The sequence below is a fragment of the Trichoderma breve genome (genome assembly GCF_028502605.1).
Source record: "Trichoderma breve strain T069 chromosome 7 map unlocalized scaffold00008, whole genome shotgun sequence".
Taxonomy (NCBI): Eukaryota; Fungi; Ascomycota; class Sordariomycetes; order Hypocreales; family Hypocreaceae; genus Trichoderma; species Trichoderma breve.
In genome coordinates this window covers 17,501-29,262 of record NW_026611594.1, presented here as the reverse complement: position 1 = coordinate 29,262, position 11,762 = coordinate 17,501, and the positions used below count along the sequence as shown (strand labels likewise).

Sequence of the window (11,762 nt, the reverse complement as noted above, 5' to 3'; positions counted from 1 at the left end):
GGAAGCAGCCCCAGCTGGGGAAACTTTTGAGAATAAGGGTTGTAACTCTTCTCCCACTTCAACTACAAATACAATTACAGTTATCTGCATATCACTGGCATAGAGAAGATTCTTAGAAAAATAATCAAATACACACACAGCTTGGTACTTTTTACGAAGAGAATTATTGGCATAGTAGGCTCCTACAGTTGCGGATACCAACTGAATATGAGCTTTCAGAAAGGTTAGCTCATGGAGAGATTGTTGGCACCTTACTTTTTTGGGATTCCGCTCTCCCATTGGCTCATCTCCAACGAATACGACATGCGCCAGGCCTAATCCAGGCGCCACTTGTTATTGCAGGGTATCCCTGACGATCTGTCTCTGTGGATCTCCTAGATTGTGTATATAAGAGGTCCTGCCCCCGACGTTTTTGTTATATGACTAAGACCTTTCATCAATATAATATTACACCCAACTTCTCTCTTCAACACCACTCTCCTATTGGCTCATACCCATCACATCTACAAGATATGAGCCCAGCTGCAAACCAACCAATTTGTCTGCCCCTTGATAACCGAGATTGCGGTCTTAGACACCAACTCCACCAATCTGCTGAGCCCACTGGATAATTAACAAGTAGACGCGATACTCAGCCAGCGCCATGGACATCAGGACGCTTGAGGAGTGGAGTGATTGGTTTATGTGGAAGCAGGACGTCACGACCGCACTCATATTCTAAGGCTGGGGATTCCTCTTGAAAAGAGACACAAAGCCGCCTAGAAAGGACAGTGACTGGCAAAGCGCCTTCGACGCAAGACTCGAAGCTTGGGAAGACTGCCAAAGACAAGCCGTCGCCATCGTCCGCAGCAGCCTTGGTAATCGACACCTTGATCGTGTGAAAGGCATGACGACCGTATTGGAAATAGTGGACGCGCTCGACACGTGGTTTCAAGGCTATAAAACCACAGCCTTCCGTGTTCTTTCCCATGAATATGAAAGCTTGACACTCGAGGGCTGTACCGACGTAGCGGAATACGTTGAAAAACTCCTAACAGTACGAAGAAAAATTGAACAACTAGACGAAAGTTGCAAGATTGGCGAAGCACACTTTATAAACAAGTTCCTCACAGGCCTTGGCGGAAATTACGAAACCTTCCTCGTCATTTTTAATATGAACCACAGCTTGATTCCCGAATACAAGGATGGCAAGCTTATCAAACGCGGCGTCACCTTCGATGAGGCAGTCGAAACCGCTCGGCTACATGAATCGATACATAAATCGATACATAAATCACGACAAGCAAACCTCGGTGTCATTTCCATGCGCTCCTGAGAGACCTGCTCAAATTGCCACAAACCAGGACATCAACAAGAAGGGTGCTGGTTCCTACACCCAAAATTACGAACAGAAGCAGCAAAGGGCCGCCGGCGAAGAATGCAGACAAGAATGCAGACAAGAACATTCTAGAAAATGGAGCTCCAAAACATGGCAGCAAATTCTATCGCCCCAAGAAAAGAGCCCTGATTACCATAATGGGAGACATAAGACTGGGCAGAAGCCGTCGGGGGCAGCTTGGCACGCGAGAATGGCGACACGATGTTGATTCCTTGTCTCTTGAGGCCAGTGGCGAGCTGAGCTCACTTTCTCCGCCAGCTTCGATTCGACGTCGTTTGTTGTGCACACGACAAGAGCCACGGTCTATACGCAAGCCCGTACAAGTACCTTTTTGAGAGCTTGCAAGGGTGATCTTGCCATCATGCCGGCTCTGAGTTGCCCTTATTTGACATTCGGGTCCACTGGCTGCTGTCTCTTGACTGCCTTGGCCGCCATTGTGTCATAACTCCAGCTTATGCTGGCAAAGAAAAGCCAACAAATACTGCACCAGGAATTATCTACATGATGTGTGGTGCAAATCAACACAGCAGTGTCAGTGCATCGGATGTCACGAGCCCGGCGATTGCATTGGACCACACTGCATGATCATTTGGCCTTTTGACTCAAAACGGGATGGGTTGCCAAACACGGTCCGCGATGAAGGGGCTTGGATCATGTTTGACGGGACGCCCTATGCGCATTTGCACGTTTGGGGCAATCCATGGGCGGGTAAGGAATATGATTCCGAGACAAATAAGGCGAACTGGGACTTGAGATATCTTACGAAATAGTGGTGAATTAACAAGCCTGATTTTGGTCCCAAAGCCGCATTGTGTGTTCAAGGAAGGGGTTGAACCAGACGAATTGATTTGAACAAGGACGGTCGAGGAGCAGTAAGCATTCCTCACCGGGTCCTTGAAAACTTGCCATAATTTGGAGATTGCTACTAGAGACTCCAAAAGAATATTATTAGCCCTCCTTTTTTATTAGTTACACTACATACCTAGACAAGACGCTTAATGACGTATCCCTTAAATTGTTGCACTGACCTGTCGCTGAGACGGAACTGTCGGATGATGTTGACAGGTTGTGTCGCCTTTCGTATCCTGTCCATCATCATCCAAGGCATTACATATCGGAGGTATAAAGGACAACAAAACAGAGGTTCTAAACTGATTATCTTTCTGTAAGTTGCAAAAGTACTTGGAACGCTAGTGCATCCTTCGCCTGTCCTTCGATCCTTCGTCCAACTTTCCGCCTGCGGTTAGCGGCGCGAGCTTTGGACGCTACACCGTCTAATCTCGTCCAAGATGCCATATCCAGAAGGGACTGCGAACACGGCCGCGAGCTTTACTTTCGAGGTTTACTGTCGATAGACTAGAGAACACGCGGGATTTGGCATGATGGAGAGATATGTCGTCTATATAAGTGAGCTTAATTCCCTACAAGACAAGTATTTTTGGTTCAGCACCAGTTCTCTCCGCGACCCCAGCAAGCCAGCCGCTACTCAATCTCAGTACATCAATGTTTGATCCTGTGATATCATTGCCATCTAGATACTCTTGATTCAACTCAATAAATGTTGGGAAAGCCAATTGCTTGGGACATTCAACCTCGCCGCCTATTCGATAGCTCAAGTCTGCCCAGTAACAGGCCAACGCAGCCAAAGTTGGTTCAAGAGCCGTCATTATACGCCCACTTTCAACCCCTTGAAGCCCTTCAACCAGCATTTTCGCCATGTCATCCCCCAACTCCAACCCTCGCATCGTCACCACGACGCACGACGCAACAGGAACCGCCATTTTTGGTTCCGACGGTGAAGTCCCATTGTTCCATCCCATGGGACCGACGGGCTCATCGTTTGCCGTGTTCGACGTGCGCAACTCGGTGCCCATCAACAACTCGGAGCCTGCACAAGGCTACCCAAACATGATCCCACGCTGTCCGCCAAACGGCGCCATATTCTGCATCAGCAACATCGCGCCTCACTTCACCGTGCCGATGCACCGGACGCTGAGCCTAGACTACGGCGTCGTGGTTAGCGGCGAGATCGTCATGAAGCTCGATAGCGGGGAGGAGAGAACTGTCAAGGCGGGAGAGTTCCTTATCCAAGGGGGTGTAAACCACCAGTGGATTAATAGGACGGATGAGACATGCCGGATTTGCTTTGTGACACTAAGTGCGGACAAGGTCAAGTTGGCGGATGGGACAGAGCTTGATGAGATTGCCGTCAAGAGATGATATGTCAGAAGACGGTCGCATATCGGGTCATGCTTGAGGGTGGCCTTTGTTTGTACCTAGTTGAGCATGCGTACATCCGTATTCAAATAGAATCGACTTTGGTAGATTATATGATGCTTTTGTCGCCCAGAAGATCTTTCATTCCGGTACATTCGCGAATCCTCTCATATACCCTCTGCGCGCGCTCTTTCTGATCTATGCTTGTCGCAGACGTTTCCGCCTTGATAGTACGAGTTGGCCATAGAAGCAGATACCCGCCAATGGCGCGGCACCGAGGCAGGCCATCGTTGCTAGAATGAAGCCGACCCATATGATCAACACTCCCAAGGGACTGGGGAACGGTGGCGAGGAACTCGTCGGCCAGCCATTGAATCATCAAAACGCACTCTGCAATGGTAGTGTTCAGTGTCTGCTCATCAACCTCTTCTAGATCTGGGGCCTCCAGAGCGGCTGTGGAGCATTGTAGTACTTGTTGTAGGAAGATGATGCGCGCTGTCCTGTGATAGTTCCACTCGTAGGCCATCCACACATCCGGATGCAGCTGAATAGTTTCTGTGATGCTATGAGCTGCTGACGAAAGATCTGGCCGTTCTGCGACGACTATGTTGGTAAAAGACCACTGTGATGTCTGCCGCCAACTGACCGCTTCCTGGTCCGACGAAAGCAACTCCTTGATCATGTCGACAACGGTCGATGCCGGTAGCCCACCTGCAGTAATAAGGCTTAACAAGGTCCGCGCCCGCTTACATGTCTCTAGGATGTCGTCGGCATTTTTCTCGAGGCGGACCGAGGGCTCGTTATCATTTAACCCCTTGAGCAAGTCTGACGTCTCGGGGATTTGCGACATGTGATATGCCAGTCGCTGTTTTTGCTTCGCGGGGTTAGCGAACGAAAGCGACCAAGGAAGCAGTGTTGAGGCCTTACAATTCGATGGTGTGCAAGTCGAAAGAGACTCCAGCCTCGCGCGTTGTAGACCAGATCACTACCACGTAGGCGAAGCAGTTGCGCCATTCCTTGGACGTGCGATCCTTTGCTGACTTCGTTCGGAGTATATAATGTCTGCAAACATCAGCAAAGTCTGCAAGTATATGCATCGCAAATCGTATGCGTGTGCCTACCTCAAAAATATCCAGCACAACCACGGTCATGAGATCATAATCATCCGGCTCTTTGCCTGATGCAGCGAGTGACTCTCCAAGCGCCCCAAGTGCCATGCCATAACATTGCAGAGCCTTGCTTGCAAGCGCGTCGCTCTCTTTGTTTTGTGACATGGCATCTGCGTATGCTGCCGCCTGCACAGCCCAGCGAAGCGCGTATCGGCCTTGGATGTTGACCTCTTTAAACATGCAAGGCAAATGCTCCAGGAAGCCAGGAGAAGACGTCTGATTGCAAGGATACAGGACATATTTATCTATGAATTGGTCTACAGCCTGGTCTTCGAGGGGCGGCTGGAACCGCGCTGGCGATTCCTTCAGCCACGGCCGAGGATTGCGTATCGTGATGCCCGAAGCTTCCTCCGGGGTGAGTGACGATGAGAAAGAAGATGATCGTCGAGAAGCCAAGCTCAAATTGGCGGATCTGCTTCGTTTCCGAGGAGAAGATTGCGAGGAATCTCTGTGACTTGGCGGAGTTGCCATTTGCACTGCGCGTGAGTGTTCAATCACCTTTTCCGTCTCGTTGCGGAATATGCGAGACGATTCATCTCGGTATCCCTCACAAATCTCGTTGCGGTGGATGCAGCGCTGGCAAGACGGCCGCCCCTCATCGCAGCGGACGCGGCGCTGCCGGCAGCGCAGACATCCACGACTAAGATGTCCCATTTGATTTGTATCAACTCGATGGTCGGAAGATGGCTAAAAACGTGTATCCCGACTGCTGATATGAAGGTGTAAGACGACGCCTTGATTTAGTGTATCATGGAATACGCACCAGCCAGCACCCTCAACCGATCCCCATCATGTGCCAGTCCACTCTTGACCTAGTTTACGATTTTCTCCGATCCCAGCATTCTTTCTGCTCTTACCTTAGTGTTAGCACCCTCAATTAGCTTGAATTTAGGTAATCAGACATCAACACTTACATGTACCTAGGCCTATTCATCCTCGCGCGCCCAGGCGGGGACCCAACACATATAGGTGCTGTGCTATGCATTCGAAACCAAACGATCCAGTAAACACCCAATGGCAGGCAACAAGTTGTCTCAACTGAGACTCCAGATGCCTTAACTGTAAGACAGTGGCTCACTATAACAACGAGTACAGGATGTCAATTCTCCGTCCTTGCGAAGGAGAGCCTTGATAAGGCTTCTTGGAAACTTACGCATCGTCTTAGTACATGTATTAGCAAATGTGCTATCCACAACCATGAACCAAGCACACAGAGGGCGCATCCAGTCCATCGCAAACTATCAGATGCCGACGAATCAACAGTGCACAAACTCGCCAACGCAGGCGTGATATATTTTTGTCTTGGAAAGGGGCCCCATTAACACCGCAGATGTCGGAACCGCCGCCATGTATAAAACGGTCAGTGTAAGCGCCGTCTTCTGGGTAGCTTCATGTTGACAGTGATTAACTTCTTAGCGTGGGGTTTATTGTCCTACAAAAATAAAATCTTGTAACTCCAAATTTAGAGTCTATCTACTTAATATAGGACGCAGGTGTATTCTCGATGACGAGCTTTAAAAGCTGCTGTGTTTTACTAGAAGAAGTATAAGAGAACGGTGGCATGAGAAGTCTGCCCGCTTGAGCACCTCTTCCCCTTCGTCGATAATACCAATCAGCAGCATGATCTTTCCCTTTCTTGGGTCGCCCTTGATCTACAGCAGCCAATGCTTGTCGTCATGGCGCCATCGTTGGTACTCGAGTTGATCAAGTTCCCTTTGTACGGATCCTCCAACAGGCCGCCCTGTTCTGAGAAGAGATTTCAGAAAGTTGCCACCCAAGTACAAAGTAGAAAGTGGGCGCTCTACAAAAAGGAGCAGTCTGAGTCTGTTGCGGCACAGCTGACAGACTCATCGGCCGTTTGAGGGATTCGCCGTACCCTAGAGCAAGCTAGATCAATCGTCACTAGAGAGTTCCAAAGCCGTTGGGGAGAGTCTCAAGACACTCTTGGAGCTGTGAGAAATTGGAAACATTATTACCGCTGGCAAGGACCTCCACGCCGTCTTACGCTGGCTGTAAAAGAAGGTTATCAAGATGTATAAAGCTCTTCCTAAATACTACACAAAACATGTTTACTCCCACCATCGTCGGGTTGTCCTGGAGAAGGATCGTATTACTTGCGCTGTCTTTACACAAAACAACTCAACGACCAGACCTTTTGAAGACAGTTTCATTCCTCATTCAACTTCAAATCATGACTCAACCTTCTCAAACAGTGGTCAGAAGATACAACAGAGTACCGCAACACAGCCGCCAGAAAAGCCCATCAGACAACCGTCACCGTTACCCTCTGGCACTTCTCCCACCAGAGCGGCCTCTCATACGTCTCTGCTTTGGCTAGTCCTATCCGCTGATAACAGCCTGTCCGGTCCAAACTCTCGACCAGCACCATCATCCGACACTTTATCGACTGCGGACACATGGTTATATAATTCGGGCAACAGTTTGGATAGTTGCTGTGCCTAGTCGCAAAGGGTTTGTCGCCAAGGACCAAGCAGAGCACAGTGGTGCGGTTTTGGTTCCAGTCTCCGGACCCGCCATCGCTGATAAACTCGACATCGGGAATGGCGTTACCCTCGTTGTCAAAGAGTGTCCGTCCGTTTGACTCGCCCGCATCGAGCCACAGCTTGTTCAGGTGTCCGCGGATCACCAACTCGCCGCCAGTAACTGCTCCAAAGGGATTCCTGTCTGACACGGGTGTCGTCTTGCACGATATGACCTCGGCTCGGGCATAGTCGGTGTTACCGCCGTCGTACTGAAGCTCACCTTTCATGGTGGCCCACGACCACGACGGTGCCCCTGATTTTGTGGCATTGGGATTGGAAAGCCAATTCTCCCACATGAGATCATGCACTAGGAAGCGTCCCCAGAGCCCGGCGTAGTACTCAGTCTTGAAATGGGCAGCAAAGGCCTGTGCGATGGCCGAGATGGCAGGTAGTCGATCGCTCTCTTCGGTGAGCTGCCTGGTCGTATACTTGTTCAGGATAAAGTGCCAGGTTGAGTAAGTGCCTCCACGGCTGTTGAACTCCTCCCCAACCCGTGGAGTTTCCAGGATGGCCAGCTCGTCGAGCTCCTTGAGACGAGTAAACGAGTAGCCGCAGAGCGAGGACCAAGCATCCCAGGGGCCATAGTCCCCACGGCGTCTTTCGCGAGCATCTCGGGAGGTAGCGTGAAACTCGGGCTGGTAGCCAGCCTGGCATTTCCATACCATGTGCATGTTGGTGAAGATGAGAAGCCGGGGCGTGAGCAGAGCCTCCTGGAGAGTCCAGCCCCGGGTGTTGATGGGTTGCTGGTGTGCGGCCACGCTGGCGAATGATGACGAGCTATCCGCAATGAGAACCGACCCTATTGTCTCCTTCTCTACCCGGAGGGGGTGATAGAAGGCCCCAATGCTGGGGCCGTGATAATTGGTCTGGAGGAATCCCTCGGTAGCGGCCGAGGCACTCGCCACCGAGATGGTGAACTGCGTCTTCTGGTAGATGCTCATCATCTTGGCCATCTCGGTCTGCTTATCTTCGTCGCTGTCCTGGATGATGCAAAACGCATCGATCCAGATGTACTTTAGGCCCATGCTCCGCGTGACCTGAAGTGCGTCCTTAATTGTCTGGGGCAGCTGGTCGTACGGAAGTTCCTTTTGGTATCTGTCATACCGTTCACGAAGTGTTTTGAGGGCTTGATCTCCTCCCCAGCAGTAACTAAGGGCGCAGTAGTGTCCTTTCTGCCCGCTGGTTTCACGTAGACGTGCAGACTCGGGTTCGCCCAGACGAGACACCTCAATGAGTCTTGTGGGCAGATCGGCCGGTGTATGTGCTGGACAGTCGTGATGGTTGGTGAGACACTCGTCCATCCATCCGCGTGCCTCGTCAAAGCTCTCGGGAGATCCAAGGTCTTGAAGCAGCGCTTGTGAATGGACGACGGAGGCCGCTGGATCATCTAAGGAGACTTGAATAAATATGAACTCGCTGCAGCCAGGATATTGGCCTCCACTTACTCGGGGTGGCGTACATGCTCCATGCCAGGTCGCCTCCGCTCCATTCAATCCCGCTCCGGCTCCAGATGTACAAAACGTTGTCGACCCAGTTGTAGCGGATGCTCAGCTCTAGCTCTTCGTCAAGTGATGGATACCAAACTGGGCGCTGTTCATTTAAGAAGCGCTCCGTCCTATCCTCTGAATTGTCTGAGCTGACTGAATCTTCTTCATGCTGCTGATACTTGCGATCACGAGAAGCAACGGCCTTGCAAAAGACGCAGCCAGAGACAGCGGCATGCTCGAGCTCACGCCGAGTCCGGCAATACTGATATCCGCTACGCTCGTACCACATGTGATAGCGTGTGCTGTTGGGATCAGACCTGGCTTCATCCCGGTAGTCGGTGAAGAGCCGGGAGCACGGATCGCAAAGCTTGAGGTGCGGGAAATCCTGGGCCGTCTTCATCTTGGACGGCTTCCAGCCTAATATTAATTAGTACTTGGAGTATTAATGGATGTGCTTCCGATATGCCTCGCTCACTGATTCAGGAAAAAACACTGCAGAGAGGCAAATATCAGAGTTCAATACATGTGTGTATATATAGATGGATAGTGAAAGATGGAAATTGCCCTGTATATCAGATCAATCTTTGCAAGCTGAGCCACGCGCTGTTGTAGTTCGTGATGACATTGAGAAGATCGAAGCCAAATAAGACGGCGCGGGGCGAGCCGCATTTATAGCGCCAAAGTGGGAAGAGCCTCATTCAAGCGCAATACTTTCTGCACCACAAAAGCAAAAGAAAATCATATAGTTACTAAATAAATATTCACAACATTGCTCTTTTTACGTCTAGTTCAGTCGGATTTCTCTTTCTTTCCCTTGCACTTTACATGCTACAACACTAAAATTGCCAGTGTCTTATAGACATTCTCGTTACTAGGCTCGTCAAGTGTGGATATAGGTGCATACTAGTGACCTGCAAGCACATACGACCATAGGTAGTGGAAAATTCGGGGTCCCGTCTGCTCCCCCATAGACAAGCCACTAACCGGCAGATTAGTAGTCAGGTGGGTGACCACTGGCGAACACCGGCTGTTGTATGTTTTTTATTTTTTTCATTTTTTGCATTTCTTGCTGTTCCACTGCTGTTTGTTTCTCGCTGATGGAGGTTTTCGTCTAGGGCGGAATGCCGTGGCTGTTGACGTTAGTCGATCTGTGTAATGCCATTGGCGGGGTATATGCAAGGGTGCTGAAATTTTACAAACAACATACTTTTGTATCTTGTTCTAGCTGGCCGTCACTTAACCCACCGCCTGCTGTTTACTCGAGGCTGGGCCATTACATATATCTTGGCTTTGACATGGTGCGAGTGGGCCATGACAATTATACTGACTGAGCAACTTGTAGGTTTTGGGACGGAGCCGTACGTTATTACCCAAGGATCGCTGGCAGGCAGAAATCTGGGCCATAGACACTGGCATAAAAGAGTTTCTCACCTAGTTTATCCAAGTATTATCTCAGAAAGAGTCAGATAGAATATTTCATTCGCCTGCCTGCCGCCCCTGAGCTATTTATACATAAGTGGATACAAAAGAACAAGACATAAGACAAGCCATACTGAGGGGTATGTGATTAATCCTATTACCACGAGTGAACCTTGTAATAAAACAGGTCACAATCTCTTACCATCGTGAGTACAAAGTATGGGTGCTTCGTATGTATGTTGGATATTGTCTTCACAAAACAAAAGTTCCATGACATCGGTTGGCAAAAGTAAACAGCGCTAATACAAAGTCGCGAAAGCTTCCTTACACTTGATTAGTGTACGAAACTCCGCGACGAACCAACATCAACAGCCCATCTTGGTCCGCTTTTTATGCATGAACTAGTGGGAGTAATTTCAGGCCAAGCTAGAAAATAAGCGTATTTATATGCCCCCTCGTTTCCCATGTAGTTGATTGCGAATCTTGGTTTGGCAAAATCTCCGCGGTCCCGATTCCTTGAACATGACATCATCACGGACACAGCCAATGTTTGAGCCCATTTCGTGGGATCTCATCCACCCGTGGTATCCAGACGATCCCACAAAATCATCTATTGAAACCCACAGGCGCAGTCGGCGTCTCCTAGAAATTATGAAACAGGAGGAATTCGACCCTCGCGTCCCCTATGGATGGGGATTCTTTATTTACCGTGCCATCTTCGGCGACGGGACCGATGCCCGTTTTTCCGAGGGCCTCAATCGCCTTGAGAAATGGCTCAGATGGGATGTTAGGAGCTCGCGTTACAAGCACGGTGACGACGAATACGTTTGGGAGCACCACCCAGAGTGTATGCCAGCGCCTGGTGAACCTGATGTTACGGATGAAATCGCAAGGCGAATGTGGAATGAGGTAATAGAAGAATACCCAGACGCCCAGAAAATAATTACCAAGCCAGAAGGCAGCGAGGATTTTACTCCTATTGGCCAAGACTTTGCCGCTAGAATAGAGTCTTTCGACATCAACACCGGTCCGCAAGACGAAGAGGACTGGCGGAGAAACACGCGCTATGAGACTTGCCTGATAATTGACGAAAGAGTCCTTGAAATGCTCGAGGGGCTTCCAGCAGACACCCCCCCAGTGGTGCCTCTTCCCAAATCAAGCCCTGAAAGGCGGCAAGCAAAAGAAATTCTCCGTGACAATTGGGTATGGATCCTGGATCGAGAAACCGCCATTAACAAAGAGCAGGGGGGTGCGCAAGAATTCCCTCCGTGGATCCGCATCCAATTACGCTGGTTACGGTTCTTTTTCTTTGAGAGTGCTTGTGGCTACGTTACTACCGACTGGCAACGTTTGGTACAAGAAGATAGAAACCACTGGGATACTGTGCGATGGTGGAATACAATAGCACCGATGTATAATGATGGTATGCGGGCATCTCGTGCTGCATCTTCGAATACAGTGGCTTTATCCTGAAATATATAGTAGAGCATTACAATGCCGGGAGAAAAGGAAATAGTATATAATCTCCAGCTGGAGTAGTAATACTATT

General features: G+C 49.7%; 5 protein-coding genes across 5 annotated transcripts; 3 read left to right on the top strand and 2 right to left on the bottom strand.

The window, feature by feature from the left end:
* Window positions 1–643: 643 nt before the first annotated feature.
* T069G_11110 (gag-polypeptide of LTR copia-type domain-containing protein) lies at window positions 644–1,315 on the top strand (the record flags this gene model as incomplete). The annotated part of the gene is made up of 2 exons (XM_056178316.1): window positions 644–671; window positions 723–1,315. 2 exons carry the CDS (start codon window positions 644–646, stop codon window positions 1,313–1,315), a joined length of 621 nt encoding a protein of 206 aa, XP_056023190.1.
* Window positions 1,316–3,094: 1,779 nt separating this feature from the next.
* Window positions 3,095–3,598, top strand: T069G_11109 (cupin domain-containing protein; the record flags this gene model as incomplete). Its single annotated transcript, XM_056178315.1, has 1 exon — window positions 3,095–3,598. The coding sequence occupies one exon, from the start codon at window positions 3,095–3,097 to the stop codon at window positions 3,596–3,598; it is 504 nt and encodes a 167-aa protein (XP_056023189.1).
* A 106-nt stretch (window positions 3,599–3,704) lies between these two features.
* T069G_11108 (fungal zn(2)-Cys(6) binuclear cluster domain-containing protein) lies at window positions 3,705–5,418 on the bottom strand (the record flags this gene model as incomplete). The annotated part of the gene is made up of 3 exons (XM_056178314.1): window positions 3,705–4,460; window positions 4,523–4,657; window positions 4,717–5,418. 3 exons carry the CDS (start codon window positions 5,416–5,418, stop codon window positions 3,705–3,707), a joined length of 1,593 nt encoding a protein of 530 aa, XP_056023188.1.
* Window positions 5,419–7,027: 1,609 nt separating this feature from the next.
* T069G_11107 (heterokaryon incompatibility protein (HET) domain-containing protein) lies at window positions 7,028–9,194 on the bottom strand (the record flags this gene model as incomplete). Its single annotated transcript, XM_056178313.1, has 2 exons — window positions 7,028–8,694; window positions 8,753–9,194. 2 exons carry the CDS (start codon window positions 9,192–9,194, stop codon window positions 7,028–7,030), a joined length of 2,109 nt encoding a protein of 702 aa, XP_056023187.1.
* A 1,541-nt stretch (window positions 9,195–10,735) lies between these two features.
* T069G_11106 (uncharacterized protein) lies at window positions 10,736–11,686 on the top strand (the record flags this gene model as incomplete). The annotated part of the gene is made up of 1 exon (XM_056178312.1): window positions 10,736–11,686. One exon carries the CDS (start codon window positions 10,736–10,738, stop codon window positions 11,684–11,686), a length of 951 nt encoding a protein of 316 aa, XP_056023186.1.
* Window positions 11,687–11,762: the final 76 nt, after the last annotated feature.